Source organism: Carcharhinus amblyrhynchos, chromosome 11 (genome assembly GCF_965287045.1).
Source record: "Carcharhinus amblyrhynchos chromosome 11, sCarAmb.v2.hapA, whole genome shotgun sequence".
In the NCBI taxonomy this organism is placed as follows: Eukaryota; Metazoa; Chordata; class Chondrichthyes; order Carcharhiniformes; family Carcharhinidae; genus Carcharhinus; species Carcharhinus amblyrhynchos.
This window is the reverse complement of record NC_137334.1, coordinates 60,687,638-60,704,120: the sequence shown is the minus strand read 5'-3', so window position 1 is coordinate 60,704,120 and position 16,483 is coordinate 60,687,638. Positions and strand designations below refer to the sequence as shown.

The 16,483-nt window shown below is 42.2% G+C and overlaps 1 protein-coding gene across 6 annotated transcripts in view; it reads right to left on the bottom strand.

Annotated features, from left to right (window-relative positions):
• Nucleotides 1-1,690: 1,690 nt before the first annotated feature.
• LOC145350176 (dehydrogenase/reductase SDR family member 9-like) overlaps nucleotides 1,691-16,483 on the bottom strand; it is a 36,042-nt gene continuing 21,249 nt past the window's right edge. Inside the window, exons 4-7 of one of the 6 annotated variants that reach the window (XR_013888166.1) lie at nucleotides 13,167-13,330; nucleotides 11,930-12,046; nucleotides 7,867-8,082; nucleotides 1,691-2,492 (exon numbers count right to left, since the gene is read on the bottom strand). Coding sequence is in view for 3 of the 6 variants with exons in the window: in XM_080199216.1 (XP_080055342.1) it covers nucleotides 11,826-12,046; nucleotides 13,167-13,330 (385 nt within the window). In the remaining 3 variants the exon portion in view is untranslated. Of the gene's footprint in view, nucleotides 2,493-6,853; nucleotides 8,083-9,670; nucleotides 9,968-10,162; nucleotides 12,047-13,166; nucleotides 13,331-16,483 lie in introns of those variants that run through there. The other 5 variants (XR_013888167.1, XM_080199218.1, XM_080199219.1 and 2 more) reach the window with 5 other exon arrangements.

Sequence of the window (16,483 nt, the reverse complement as noted above, 5' to 3'; positions counted from 1 at the left end):
TTTATAAGAATGGTTCCATGGTGGAGGAATTACAGTGGCTTGGATAGATTGGTGGGGAATCAGAAATTGAGGTGGGAATCAGAGATCATGGTTGGACATCGCAGTGGGGAGTCCATACCTCAGAGAAATCTTTACTTTTGCCCATGAAGCTGAGCGCCATTAAAGATAAAGATGGTACAAACTAATGGTTTTCTCCCAGTACCTAGAAGCCCATTCAGTTGCCTGATCTGGTTTGATTTGATGTATTATTGTCACATATATTAACATACAGTGAATAGTATTGTTTCTTGTGCGCTATACAGACAAAGTACACCATTCATAGAGAAAGAAATGAGAGAGTGCAGAGTGTAGTGTTACGGACATAGCTAGGACGTAAAGATCAACTTAATGCAAGGTAAGCCCATTCAAAAATCTGATGGCAGCAGGGAAGAAGCTGGTCTTACATCAGTTGTTGCCTGACCTCAGACTTTTGTATCTTTTTCCTGACAGAAAAGGGTGGAAGAGAGAATATCTTGGGTGCATGACATCCTTAATTATGCCGGCTGCTTTGCCAAGGAGCGGGAGGTGTAGACAGAGTCAATGGATGGGAGGCTGGTCAGCGTGATGGATTGCACTATATTCATGACCCTTCGTAGTTTTGTGCGGTTTTGGACAGAGTAGGAGTCATACCAAGCTTTTACTGCCTTGCTAAGTATTTTTAAGACGCGGGTTGATGGGTTTTTGATAAGAGAGGGGATTAAGGGTTATGGGGAGAGGGCGGGAATGTGGAACTGAGCCACGAAAGATCAGCCATGATCTTATTGAATGGCAGGGCAGGCTCGAGGGGCTAGATGGCCTACTCCTGCTCCTATTTCTTATGTTCTTATGAACCAACTTTTTGACCCAGAGGCAAGAGTGCTAAAACTGAGTCATAGTTGGCACACGTAAAGCACATAGCCTGCTGCATATCACTCCAGCCGAAAGGGCACAGACAGAGGAATTTCTTGGATTATTTTTCCCTCAGATATCCTGCCCTTATCTCTATGCTAAAAGTTGAAGACTACAGTTGATACGATCTCCCAGACAGTAATAAGCAACCATTCTTTTGAATTTGGACCAGTGAGACTGTATTAAATGCTGTATTATAAGGATAACTTCAGTCAGCAGTAAACAGTTAATTGTCATGCAAACTTTCTTTTTTCACTGTTACTCATTCCTTGAAATTAAAACCAAATTCATTATTATTTTAATGAATTCATTTGAGTTGTGTTGATCATTAAGGTTAATTATGTCCCCAAGGCTTACTTGCGTTTGATGCTGTATTAGATTAGAATGGAGGTGTCAGCTGGATTAGACCAAATCCCCTTTGGGAAAAAGGGATATGAGCACTGTTCGGGGGCACTAAGGTAAGCATCCATTTACATAAGAACATAAGAACATAAGAAATAGGAGCAGGAGTAGGCCATCTGGCCCTTTGAGCCTGCCCCGCCATTCAATAAGATCATGGCTGATCTGTCATGGCTCAGTTCCACATTCCCGCCCTCTCCCCATAACCCTTAATCCCCTCGCTTATCAAAAACCCATCAACCCGCGTCTTAAAAATATTTAGCGAGGCAGCCGCCACCACTTCAACGGGCAGAGAATTCCAGAGATTCACCACCCTTTGAGTGAAGAAGTTCTTCCTCAACTCCGTTCTAAACCGCCCCCCCCTTTATCTTGAGGCTGTGCCCCCTAGTCCTACTGTCCTTTATGAGCGGGAAGAGTCTCTCCACCTCTATCCTATCCATCCCGTTTATCTAGGAGCTCCTTGATTCTGTAAGTGAGACAATGTAGCATTCTCACTTACCGTGCGACCCATTTTCTTCAGACCAACCAATATTTCATACAGCTAACTTTGGTGGTCAGTAATGTCACTTTGTCTACTTTGACTTGACAAGATCAAACCCAATTCCTCATGTTTGTCTGAAGGGTTTAATTCTGCATGCTTAAAGCATCCACAAAGGTAATGTGACAACACATTCAAAACATTTTCTGCACCAACTTTATTTAGTAGTTCACATGTATTTTAAAATTGCCCAATATAATCAGAGCACAAAATTTATATCTATTAATATTTTACTGGAAATTTATATAAAATAATTTCTAGCCATAATTCTGAAAGATTGCAAAGACTAAACAGTACTTTTAATCAATAGCATGTTTCCCCGTACAACATGCTAGGGATGTGAAAATACTGTAAATGAAGACAAACTAAATGTTCAGCTTCAGCAGTAGTTTGACATTTAAATGCGTTCATACATAGATCTGCTCCTTTGAAGTGTTAAGCCATAATTTCCAACCTTCAAACTTCAAGTTCTTGCCACAGCGCAGCTGCTTCCTCACAGAGAGAAGATTCATCAGACAGTCATCCCAGCTCAAACACACAGATCTGCAGCTGAGTCCATATTAAAATGGCTTAACAGAGGCTGAGAGCATTTGATCAACCTACGCTTTATGTCTCAGATGTCTCTATTCTGGGGCAATAGGAAGTGAAGAAATGTAACACTTTAAAGGTAGATTGTAAATTACAGATTCACATTTTTTTCATGTTGCACATCCACCACAGGACTTAACTTTCCCATTCCGTCACCATGGGCATGATTTTCCAACCTCACTGATCTGGCGCAGATCGTACTGATCCTGGAAAATTATGTCCAGTCACAAAAATTGGTTCCGCGCCCAGCGCCAAATAGTTTGCAATTGTCCCAGTCGTCCCTTTCTACTGACTCAAACTGGATCACACCCAGAAGGAGCAAATTAGCATGAGATTGACTTGATTTCAATCTCATTGGTGAGTTTGGTATGCAATGGTTTCCCCCTCCTGGAATTTTCCCACCCCTCTGGAGGAACATCACACCAGCACCAATCAGTACCGGTGTCCTAGTGGAGACCAGGCATAATGCTACTGTGGGGGAGGGAGGGGGCACCTGGCAGTACCCACCCTAACACACCAGCAGTGCCCACCAGACAGCTCAGTAGTGCCAGTTGCGCACCACTGATGTGCCAGAGGCAGTGCCATGGAGTGGGGGTTCAGTGGAGACTATGACCATGGGGCTATGCAGGAGGGTTGTGCAGGGGGTCATGTAGGAGTGAATCATGAAGGAGATCATGGTGTGGGAGCATGGTGGGATCATGATGGAGGACATGTCAGGGTACAGGCAGAGGGATCCATCAGGGAGGCCCCGATGCTGGTGACCCATGTCAGGGAGGTGATGGGTAACATGCTGCCAATGAGCGGGGGCGGGGGGGGGCAGGGGGGAATGAGGGTGAGAGGCAGAGGGTCCAATGTCCATGGTTGGGAGATAGGAGTGCCCTTGCAGAATGCCAGCTGAGTACCCTGAAGCCAGCGTGTTTAGGCCCCTCCCATGCAATACTGGTACGCAGCTCGCCACTCTCCCAAAAAGTGACTGAATGACTGAGAGATCGCTGCAGACCACTCAGTTATTCTCTCCATTGGGAAAATTCTCCCCCTCCCCCAACATGTTATTGTTTAAAACTTTTTTTCTGCAAAATCCTTGATAATTAATTTCTTTGTCTCATAGCTTTATATGGGTGGCACTGTGGTTAGCACTGTTGCCTCTCAGTGTCAGGAACCCAGGTCCAAATCCAGCCTTTGGATAACCACCTGTATGGAGTTTACACATTCTCCCTGTGTCTGCGTGAGTTTCCTTCAGGTGCTCAGGTTTCCTCCCGCACTCCAAAGATGTGCAGGTTAGTTGGATTGGCCATGCTAAATTGACCCTTAGTGTCCAAGATGTTTAGATTAGATGGATTAGCCATGGTGCATGTGTGGAGTTGCAGGGATAGGGCGGGGAGAGAGCCTGGGTAAGAAAGTCTGTCAGGGAATTGGTGCAGACTTGATCGGCCAAATTGCCTCTTCTGCATTGCAGGGATTCTATGCAATTATTATATACCAATGTTTCGATTTGTTAGTATACATATTCATGTGATTTTCTTTATATACTCTATTGGATACAAATCATTGAAAAAATGAATTTTCTCTTTAAGTATGCCAAGCTCTATGACACTTAGCAACATTAAAAGGAAGAATAGTTTTATTGACAGCTTTGGCTCTGTTGGATCACTCTTGGTTTGAATCAGAAGATTGCATGTTCATCCCATCTCAGGACCTGATCATATAATCTAGGCTGGTATTTCAGTGTGGTACTGATGGACTGCTGCAGTGTTGGACATACTGTCATTTGGTTCAGCTGTTAAACAAGCGTTTTTGGCAGATCGATATAAAAGATCCCACGCCACCATTTGAAACTGAGCAGGAAAATTCATCAGGTGTACTAAACAATATGAGAAATAGACTATTCCCTTTGCTGTTTGTGGCACCTTGCTGGGCACAAATGGACTGCACTAATTTACTGCAGATGATTAGTGATCACACTCCAAAAAATAACCTCTCAACTACCAAAGACTGCTTGCTTTTCCACAGACAAATTACTTACTTTCCAACCAATCTGAGCTTCCTCAAGGTCAATGCTTAAGATCACTGTGGCTTCATACTGCTGAGGTAAGCAAGAAGCCAACTAAATTCCAAACAGAGATATGAAGGTATGTTTATCACAGTCAGGTGTGAATGGCAAACATCTATCCTCCAATTGTGGAGAATAGTTTGAAAATTATTCTATCATGTGTAGATAATAGAACTTTTAATCGTGGGGTCACATCATAAAAATTGACTAGAGATAACATATTTGATGATTCCAACGACCAGATAGGACAAGTCTGTCTGGGCCAAAGGGGAACCACCACTGAGCAAGAAGTATAGAATCCTACCTAACAATCAATCAACTCAGAAAGCGATAGAAAGGCTAATTTATGCAAGAATCTACAAAAGTTCAACCACAATTTCATGTGAAAGCCAGAGAATTATCTTCAGAGAGCCAAGGGAAGGAACTCACAAGGCTTGCAATGCTTCCAATCTTAAAGGACTAATTTGAAATGCATGATTTGTTTCTTTTATTCTGTTCATTACCTTAGTGCACACTTCACTTCTAAACCTCATCTTTTATTGTGGAAGTGTGTCTGTATGTATACTTGAAAAAGTTGGTGTGTGCATAATTATTTACCTTTTAATTTGATTCAAGCTCACCAGAAAGCCTGTATTGTGTCTATTCATTAAAGTCACAGCACTCAAAAGATTTAAAACACTCCCTCTAAAACATCCATTTTTTTGTGAGCAACTAAGAGGTTAGGAAAAAGGGAAAAAGTTATTCTTTCACCTCTCCCTATCTGTAACAAAGCTGGATCAATTGTGGAATAACTTGGGAATGCAAAGTAAACAGAAGCCATTAACATGATATAAATTTAAAATGTAGGATTAATTCTTTGAGAAAGAGTATATTGACAAGCCAGAACTGGTAAGAAATTGCTTCTTTAATTGTTTCATAATAAAGATAAGCAACTGCCATGTTTTAAGAAAAACTAAATGGAAGAAACCAAGTATGTTAAAGGATGATTAACTCATTATTTTTAAGTATAACTAGAAGATTATACCTGGGAGGCAGGGTGGGGAATGATAAAGAAGTCTCACCACTCCCTTTGACCAAAATGTAAGGCAGAAACTAAACAGAAGAAACCCCATCTAACTGGATTCGGTTCCTAATGCCCCACCCTCCACCCCGACCTCTCCATCCCTCACAGGCAACATGCTTGTGTTTCATCCTTTCCAGCAGGAATAGTACAAATTAACAAGTCATATAAATTCCATGCAATCATCATTCAGGATTGTGTAATGTAAGTACGTTTAAGAAAAAATTAACCATGTGAGCGCTGTAGTAGGGAATGAGTTAATGAGCTTTGTAATACTTGAGAGAATGAGAAAAAATATCCAGTAGGCTAGATGAAGCCTGCTTTCATATATTTCAGATAAATGTAACTTTGTTTTTGTGTGCCCAGAATGCTCAGTGCCCTTGCTGTTGTACACAAGTTTCAGGTGACCCAGACAGGGAGACAGCAGCTGCTCTTGCTATTATACACAAGTTTATGATAAGCCCGCTCAGAAATGTAGCTGACCCAGCTTGTAGTTGTGTCTTTAATTTTGTGGACTTTCGCCTAATATAGTGAAGCCTGCATGTCCTAAATATATTTCATTATTCATTATATACTGCTTATGTGTCAGATACCAACATATTATACATATACATATGTTATACAACTTGTGAGAATAGATTGTTATACCTGCCCATTAATTTTTAACTTGTCAGCCTGTAATTTAGCTAAGGGCTAATCACACACGTCAATCGCGGCCTTGAGATAACCATGAAGAAATGCCGAGGCAGCCATGTTCCCATGATGGAGGACAACTCACAGCCTGGGAACCTGCTGAGAATGAGAAGATGCGTACGTGACCGGGGTGGTGGGGTGGTGGGGTGGTGGGGGGGTTGGGGGGGTGGTATAAATATGTGCTCTTAACTTGTATTCGGAGAGACCGCCTGTTAGGTGACAGGTGTGTCTCCCAAAAGCTTTTGAATAAACTGCTGTACTTTGACTCACAATTAGTCTCAGAGGTATCTTTACCTACACTAGTGCCTTAGAAACCTTTGAAAAACCAGTTGTGTCAAGCCATTAAATTTCAAGGAAGTAGCAAAACAAACAACGTTGATGAAAGCTGCACACAAACATCCAAAGACTTGTGTAACCTATTCCAAAATTGGTTTAAATGTAGCACCAAGCCAGAGGGGATCTTCAAGCATCCAGCATCAGTAATGTCACCAAACAGGGTAAGGAGCCAATCACACTGAGGTATTCACAGGCAACACACCAGGATGTAAAAAACATAGATTTCCTTCAATTTTATTTTTAAGTTTATAGATAGCAAAATTAAAGATCAGGGCATACACAGGTATTAAGATTGAGATTAAAATATCATAAATATATTTTAGTAAAATTAAAGAATGTAGAATCTCTTATCATTACAGAGACATTTGACTTTCAACAAATATTTTTTAAAATCCTTTCAAGGCTAGTTGGGCTCTTCAGCAGTAATTATGAACTTAATACACCATTATTAAACCAGGTACACCTTATTCAACAAGTTGCAATTTTTTCAAGTATTTTTTACAGCAAGACAATTAGCTAAGTGGAAGCTCACATCAGTTCAATGATTTCTAATTGATTGCAGTAGTGGCAGGAGACTTCAACATAACACTTTCTGGAGAAGCATAGACTCATTGTCAGAAACTTAATGAATTTCTACATTTAACTGTGCATGTAGGTTAGAGGGATTAGCGGAAAATATGGGGGTAGGGAATGGGTGGGATTGTGGTTGGTGCAGACTTGATGGGCCAAATGGCCTCTTTCTGCACTGTAGGGATTCTATGATGTGAGGGGCAATGATGACAAACATAGACAGTTTCAATATCATTACTACCACTAAATCCAGGCCAATGGTTCCTGATGGACAGGTTCCATTAAACAATGCTTCTCATGAGCCCTCTTCACTTAACGTCTGATAACCGCAGTCCTTTTTCTGTCTGTGGCCTGTTTCTCTGTCTGCTCCACTCTTTTCCCTTAACTAGGACCCATCTTTGTTTCCTGTCTCTGTCCCCTACTGGGACATCCTTTTCTACCCTACTTGTCCCCTCTCTTAGTCCCCTACCTGGTACACTTGTCTCTAATCACATAATCTGGGTTTTCACATCATTTTCTTTTTACACAGACCCACTTCACTGGTCATCGTCCCAAACAACTTGTGCAAAACTGTACATGTGCAGTCTGCCACTGGTCTCCGCATGTGCCGGAGCTCCAAGGTCTGTTGAAACTTAGGTGTCCCAACCTCCACTCTCAATTAAAAAATAAACCTGACTTAATAACTGGTACACATAAGGTACTTACTTCAGGACAATGAATCTTTTAGTTTGCTTGCGTGTTCTGGTAGAACTAGTCGGGAGAGCTTTGTTGGAAATCACCACAGGACAGAGTGAAGCAGCAAGGCACATTAAATCTATTAGCGTTTCCATTGATACTGTGGGATCAAAGCTCTCTACTTATCGTATGTGGAAAGGTGGTGAACTCCCATCTGTGGTTGCAAAAGCAAGGCCTGGAAGACATCTACGTTCACACAGTGCCATTGTAAGATGTTAGGTGCAGATCAAATTAAGTATTCAGTAAAAACTCTATGCCAACCATGTTTCTTAACCATGAACACAAAAAGCAACCCTTCAGTGAATAAGCACGAATGTTTGCATTTCCCAATTGCTGAACAGAATTATCATTATAATTCAACTTGAGTCTTGGGGTGTGAGGTTTACAGTTGTGTTGCTGGGCTTTTTATATGTTTTATGTTTTATTTAGTCATAAGTAAGGCTTACATTTACATTGCATTGAAGTTACTGTGAAAATCCCCTAGTGGCCACACTCTGGTGCCCTTTCAGGTCAATGCACCGAACCAGCACGGCTTCCAGACTTGCAATGTATTGGGTTAACCCCAATCAATTTAGACTGTGCATATCTATTTCACTCAGAGGGCATAATTTTTCTACCTCTCTGCGGTGATTTCACGGTGGTGGTCTGCCACTCACTAGTGATAGGATTTTATGGTCCCTCCATTGTCAATAAGAACATAAGAACATAAGAAATAGGAGCAGGAGTAGGCCATCTAGCCCTTCGAGCCTGCCCCGCCATTCAATAAGATCATGGCTGATCTGTCGTGGCTCAGTTCCACTTTCCCGCCCTCTCCCCATAACCCTTAATCCCCTCTCTTATCAAGAACCCATCAACCCGCTTCTTAAAAATATTTAGCGAGGCAGCCTCCACCACTTCAACGGGCAGAGAATTCCAGAGATTCACCACCCTTTGAGTGAAGAAGTTCCTCCTCAACTCCGTTCTAAACCGCCTCCCCTTTATCTTGAGGCTGTGCCCCCTAGTCCTACTGTCTTTTTTGCGCGGGAAGAGTCTCTCCACCTCTATCCTGTCCATCCCATTCATCATCTTATACGTCTCAATGAGATCTCCCCTCATTCTTCTAAACTCTAACGAGTACAAGCCTAGTTTATTCAGCCTCTCCTCATAGCTCAACCCCCTCAACTCCGGTATCAGCCTAGTAAACCTCCTCTGCACTCCCTCCAAGGCCAAAGTATCCTTGCGCAGGTGCGGCGCCCAAAACTGCACACAGTACTCCAGCTGCGGCCTCACCAATGCCCTATACAGCTGCAGCAAGACCTCCCTACTTTTATATTCAATCCCCCTCGCTATGAAGGCCAGCATCCCATTCGCCTTCCTGACCACCTGCTGCACCTGCAAGCTGGGTTTTTGCGACTCATGCACAAGGACCCCAAGGTCCCTCTGCACCGTCGCCTGCTGCAGTTTTTCGCCACGTAAGTAATAGTCCTTCCTACCATTCTTCCTACCAAAGTGGACCACCTCACACTTGCCAACATTAAATTCCACTTGCCATTTCCTGGCCCATTCGCCCAGCCTATCTAGATCCTTCTGCAGACTCTCCACACCCTCCGCACAATTTGCCTTTCCCCCAATCTTGGTGTCATCAGCAAATTTCGACACCCTACACTCGGTTCCCTCCTCCAGATCATCTACATAAATGGTAAATAGCTGAGGCCCCAGCACCGACCCCTGGGGCACCCCACTAGTCACCAACCGCCAATCCGAATAGCACCCATTGACCCCCACTCTCTGAACGCATCGCTCACCACTGGGAAACCCACAACAGGGGTGCAATCATAAGATCGCGCCGGCATAAATGCCAGCAAGATTTTGTCGAGAATCTTTTCGATCAGTGACAGGGAATTTTCATTGTTACAGTTAAAGCCAGGTTTTAACATAAATCCACAATTTCAAGAGATATAATTATTTTATATAACATGACCTACAGCATAAATGACCCTTGTGACATGTGTATCATCATTAGTTTTGAGTCAATGATAGATTCAACTTGTGGCTCCTCCGTGGAAAGACTATCACGTGGATAGTAGCATTCCTACCCAAAAAACAAATGTTAGGTAGTGCTAAAGAGTATGTTTTTAACTAAGATATAATTATTGAGTGTAATATGGTTATATTTTTCACTTAACATATCACAAGATTGCACACATTATCTCCAGAAAATATTGCATCAATTTCAAAACAGTAAAAACAAAGATTGATAACTTTATTAGTGCAATATAACCAGGATTCTAAAATGTTTGCATTGTTAATTTTTTAAGTCTAACTGCTTTTTGAAGTTTATTAATCAACTCACAATTTAACAAATCATTCTTTTAAGTAAAAGGATACATTGCATTGTTGAATCAAGTATAAATCCTACACTACATTAAGAACGTAAAGCAAAATTTAGGACATTGGTGACCATTTAAAAGCAATGGCAACTTTTATAGCAGTGCATATATAAAACTTGTCTAGAGATTGTTTTACGAGGTAGCATGATCAAGATTGAGCAACAAAGGAAGGAAATTTAAGAAAGAGGGAGACCATAGATGTGATCAAAGAAAATATTTCAGAAGATTCTTGAAAACAGGGAGGGAGGTAGGAAGACAAAATAGGGTAGGGACATAATACCTGACAGATTGGCATTGAATGCTAGAGCACAGGGTATTAATTTTATATCGGAGCTCAGAGGCTTGAAAAAATATGCACAGCTAAAGCAGATCACTCACGCAGCATGTGGTGAAGCCATTGAGGAATTTTATGAGAAAAAAGTACTGGGACATAAACAGCCAGCAAGGCTAGCTTTTCAATTTATTGTCATGGATTTTGAGAAATGAAAATCAGGTGGTTTCTTTAATGGCTGTTTGGTCCCAGGTACAAGTTGAATTCAACTCTGTGTAGTTTTGCAGGTTCATGAATGATGGGTATGGAGGGCTAAGACAGAAAGAAGATATTATTGAAGAGCTCTACATTAAGCAAGGGTAATGCAGCTGGAGAAACCAGCGAGGAAACTATTAAAGCAATTCTCACCAGATGAAGGTGTGAGTGAAGATTTTATCAATGTTGAGGTAGGAGGGATGGAGATGGTGGCCAATTCTCCTGGGGTTGGATGAATGCGGTATTATTAGTGAAAAACACAATTTAGAGTTGAACAGAACAATGAGGTTCTTGAAAAGATGTTCATGAGATAGAGCTTGATACAGAAGACAAGAAGGACGAATTTGGCTTGAAGAATTTCAACTTCTTCTGCACGAGCATTAAATTGGGTGCGAGTTTAATTTTAGCACATGATGTTTTACACAAGCATCAAAGCCATACATTTGCTCCACCAATACTACCCAAAATGCATTATATTGGGATTAAAACATTGTGTAGTAGCAGCTGGAACTTTGCGTAGTTCTACCGGACTGCAGAAGTCACCAACTGGGAAACAATGAGAAATGGAGAATATTTCTGTTTAAAACTAGAAAAGAGAAAGAAAGAGTTATTGCCTTTGATTCCTGTCATGGGTGGAAATTGAACATTTACATGGTGCTTCAGTTTTTATTTCCATTCTTCAACCAACACATTCATCTAATATTGACTCTTGAGTTCTATTAAAGAAACATTTAGGAAATTGCTTGGAAATCAGGGCAGAGTATTCTGATCTGCTTCTTCATTACAAGATGCAAATGTAAGCTATCCAGCACTATTATTAACATGGAGATGTACTTCATTTTTCCCTGTAATAAACTTCTGATTCAGACTTACACAGAGTTCCAATATATGACAGCATTGGAATAACCACCACTTCATTTGTGGCAGCAAGATAATGCCAAATTTTTCAAGTTTGTTCTGTTCTTTTTTTAAGATATTTAGCTGCCAGATTTAGTGCTGCCGTTAAAGTCATACAGAAGACGGAGTGAAGTCTTTTATACAGCATTTGAATCTATTACTATATCCTTAGTCAAGAGGTAGTCGGTTGCAAATGTTGGCAAGTAAGCCATGGGAATCCACAATAACTTTGCATCAATGCCTGCACTGTACCGGGTCCGAGGATATTTTGCTGTCAGAGCGTGCTCCATGCACCACACCACCTGGGAAAGGTCTGTATTTGACAACTTTTTCACTAATTTCTCCTGCCTGGTGTCTGCTGTGGATGGTCCAAGAGAAATGTTAGAGAGTTAGACTGTAATAAAATACAAATTAAAAGCATCTGTTAATGCTGGGAAATATGAAATAAAAGTGGAAATGCTGTAAACACACCAGAGGTCCATCAGCATCAGGGATGGGAAAGGACACATTAATATTTCTGGATTGGAATTCATTACCATAAAACTCGAAAGGCCACAGAGGGAGCAGGTAACAGGATTTTTGTGGGAGGTGGGGACAGGTGGCCCGCTGACCTTGGTGAACCAATCGGTTTTACACTTGGCTTACAGCTGACAGCATATCACTGGCAGTAGGAATGCACAAATGATAAATCAGTTTAATTTTGCTGGTCTGCTTAGCTATTTTCAATGGCCTGTGTTTTTCCCATGTTAACTGAGATTATCCCCAGCAGTTTCAAGTCATTCCAGTTTCTCTCAAAACTTGTTTGGGCACACTACCAGTTTTGACTCATCTTTCCCAATCCCCTACATGCTTTATTTTGCTCAGTTACATTAAAACATTCACTTGCGTTCCAGTTCTGATTAAAGGGGTTACAGCCAGAATGTTAATCTGTCTTTTCCCTTTGCGCAGATGTTGCTGGCCTACTGTGTATACATAATACTCCTGTCAAAAGCTGCAAATTCGGTTTTTATTGACCAACATGAGCTAAAAGACACCGGTCCAAAATTTGCAGACATCCCTGAACAGTCCAGTGGGTGGGGTCCCTGTCAAGCTAATCTTTACACAAACAGAGGCTCTAATGTACTATCATTTAATTGTTTGCTGTATGAGCAAGGAAATGCCACAATTATATATGTTGTGAGAGATTTATGACAGCATTACACAACAGTACTGCAAATGATGATAATATTTTGTTCTGATCATTTAAATACAAAATCAAACTGATTGCTGCTTTTAAGTTAGCAGTAACCAAAACTTCCTTTCATAGTTACAGAAATCTATGAAGCTTTTCTTAGTAATGCACTAATTAATTCAGGATTTATGTTTGCAAAATGTGGTCATAGGCATTTCAGATTTATATGCAATAACTGAGTTTTCCGGCACACATCAAAATATTGAAATTACTCTGCCCAAAGTTAAAAATGTTGCACATTTCTTACATTGTTTTAAATACTCTTCGCCGTATTGTTTTTTCACGTCAGGAGGGAGGTGGTTCCAGAGCTCTTGTTTCTCATGACGTTGTAAGCCACAATCAGTCAATTTGGTTACAAAAACTCCAGGTTCAATACAAGAAACTTTTATTCCAAAGTACTTCATATCACGCCTGAGTAAAGAGCAAATTTTGCATACAGATGAGGAGAAAAAGAATTAGTTGGTTATCTAGTAGAATTGTTCCAACATAGAAAATATATATTTCTTAGTTATTAATAAATCACGAGTGAAATAATTATTCCTCGCTTGATGCTTTGAACAAAGGTGGGAAGTTGACCCTCCTTCAAAGACAGTGCAAGGAGTAAGTTATTTAATTATTTGGTATCATACCTGCTGCTCTTCTTGATCCCAAGTTAGGTAAAACTATGAACCTACAAATTAGGAATAGGACTTGGCCACTCAGCCCTTTCAGCCTGCTCCACCGTTCAATAAGGTCATGGCTGATCAGACTGTAACCCCAACCCTACATTCCTGTCTGCCCCCAATAATCTTTCACTTCCTTATTAATCAAGAATTGATCCAGCTCTAATTCAAAAATATTCAAATATTCCACCACCAGCTGAGGAAGAGAGTTCCAAACTCACAGTCCTCTGAGAGAAGAAAGTTTTCCTCATCTCTGTCTTAAATGAGGGTTCCTTCATTTTTAAACAGTGACCCCTAGATCTATATATCCCATAAGGGGAAACATCTTCTCCATATCCATCCTGCCAAGCCCCCTCAGGATCCTAAAGGTTTCCAGTTAAATTGCCTCTTACTCTTCTAAACTCCAGGGGATAACCTGTCTAACCTTTCCTCATAAGCAAAACTGCCCATTCCAGGTACTGGTCTGGTAAACCTTCTCTGAACTGCTTCCAACATATTTACATCTTTCCTTTAACAAGGAGACCAATATTGTACACAACACTTCAGATGTGGTCTCACCAGTGCCAGTGCTAGTGTTTGAGGGCGGCATGGTGGCACAGTGGTTAGCACTGCTGCCTCAGAGTGCCAGGGACCCAGGTTCAATTCTGGCCTCGTGTCACTGTCTGTGGAGTTTGAACATTCTCCCCATGTCTGCGTGTGTTTCCTTCAGGTGCTCTGGTTTCCTCCCACAGTCCAAAGATATGCAGGTTAGGTTGGCTGGCCATGCTAAATTGATCCTAGTGTCAGGAAGATTAGCAGAGTAAATGAGGGTTACAGGAATAGGGTCTATGTGGGATTGTGGTCAGTACAGAATCGATGGGCCAAATGGCCTCCTTCTATTCTGTATGTTTTTGTACAACTGAAGCATAACCTCTCTATTTTTATAATCAACTCTCCTCACAATAAACTTTTTTTTCTAATTACTTGCTGTACCTGCAAACTAGCCCTTTGTGATTCATGCACCAGGACATTCAGATCCTTCTGAATTTCAAAACTCTGAAATCTCTCACCATGTAGATATGTTTTTTTTAGTCTTCCTACGAAAATGGATCATTTCACGTTTTCCTTCATTTGCTAGATCTTTGTCCATTCATTCAATCTATCAATGTCTCGTTGTATCTTTCTTGTGCCCCTTTCACTATTTACTTTCCCGTCTTTGTGTCATCAGCAAATTTCACCACCACGGCTTCATTCAAGTCATTTATGTAGGTTGTCAGAAGTTGAGGTATCAGCACTGATCCCTGTGGCACACTACTCTTTATATCCTGCTATCCAGAAACAGATCCATTTATCCCATCTCTCAGTGTCCTGTTAGCTAGGCAGTCTTCTATCTATGCCAATAAGTTACGCCTGCACCATGAGCTTTTATTTTCTACAATAACCTTTGATATGGCACCTTAGTATGTGCCTTCTGGAAATATTTAGGTGTAGATCAGCCCAACGTTACAGATTTGCTTTGTCCAATGCTGGCACTGGAATGGTCTAAACCTGAACCGTGCTGGGGCTGCTGGTGTTTTTAAATGACTAGAGAATGGCTTTTAAACTCAACATCAGGGGCAATTTGGGAAAATGTGGTATACTAAAGAGTAGAGATAAGGTAAGAGAGAGAGGTAGTAATGTGGAAAATGATAAACAGAAAGGGACAGAGAGTACAAATCTAAGAGTAAATCAACAGGTAAGGCTAGATGTTACAAAAATGAAAAAAGGACAAACTAAAGAGTTTGTATCTAAGTCTACACAGCATTTTAAACAAAAATGATGAGCTGATAGTGCAATAGTAATTAATAAGCATGATAGCCATATAGGAGGTGGGAGAATCACTAGATTATTAGTGCAGCGGGCCGGGAGAATCCCACAGGGGGCAATTCGCAGGGTTCGTGTGCATTAGTGTCTCCCAGTGACAGATTTCTGGCAGCATCAGAGCCACGCCGGAAATTGGCAGGGAGGCACAAAGACCATTTAAATGAACTTTCAATACAATTTGAGTGAGATTAGTGGGCCTGGGACTGAAGTCTCCAGGCCCGCTAGATCTCTCACCCCAGCAGAATGATTCACTCCAGCGAGGATTACAGCAGCTCCCAACTTTCAAGGAACTAGTGGTCTGACTCTGCTGGAGTGAAGGGGGACAATCGGGGCCCCCAGAAGGTTGGGTGGTGGGGGTTTCCCCCTGCACATTGGCATTCTGCCACTGCCTGCCTGGGCCCCTTCGCACAGCCCAAAGGGCAAAGTGTCAATGCCCTAGGGGCACCTTGGCACTGGCCATCAGGCATGGGGTAGTGCCAAGAGGCAAGGCATATTGGAGGGGGGGGGGGGCAGGCCTAGGAAGCGATTGGTGGAGTTGGGGGGTCCCGCTGCCACTCTGTGGTCAGGATTGCAGGAGAAGGAGAGAGGCCAGCGATCGGGGTGGGATGCAGCACGGGGTAAGGTTGGGGGGGGGTGGGGGGTGGGGGGGAGCGGTAAGCCCGCCGGAGGAGGTCGCACTGTGGGGGGTAACTGTCAGTGGGGGGAATCATTTGGGGGGCTGAAGATTGCGGTGGGCTGGGTACAAGACTGGTCGGGGGCCAGCAACTGGGCCGGGGGGGGAGGGGGGGGGAGCGGGGGGCTGTTGTTGTCGGGGTCGTGGGATTAGTCAGCGGTTGAGCTGGGCAGCGATTGGCAGGCTGGCTGTGCGGGGCCACTGCACATGCGTTGATGTTGACACTGACAAATCAGCGCAGGCGCAGCGTCCCAATCTGCACACTGATTTCAGCCTCCCCAGCTGGAACAGGTCCCATCCCATGAAATGTAATGATATTCATGCTGGTGGCCATTGCAATGCAGAGTGTGGAAGATTCTTTCCTGAAATCCCACTGAGAAAAACAGC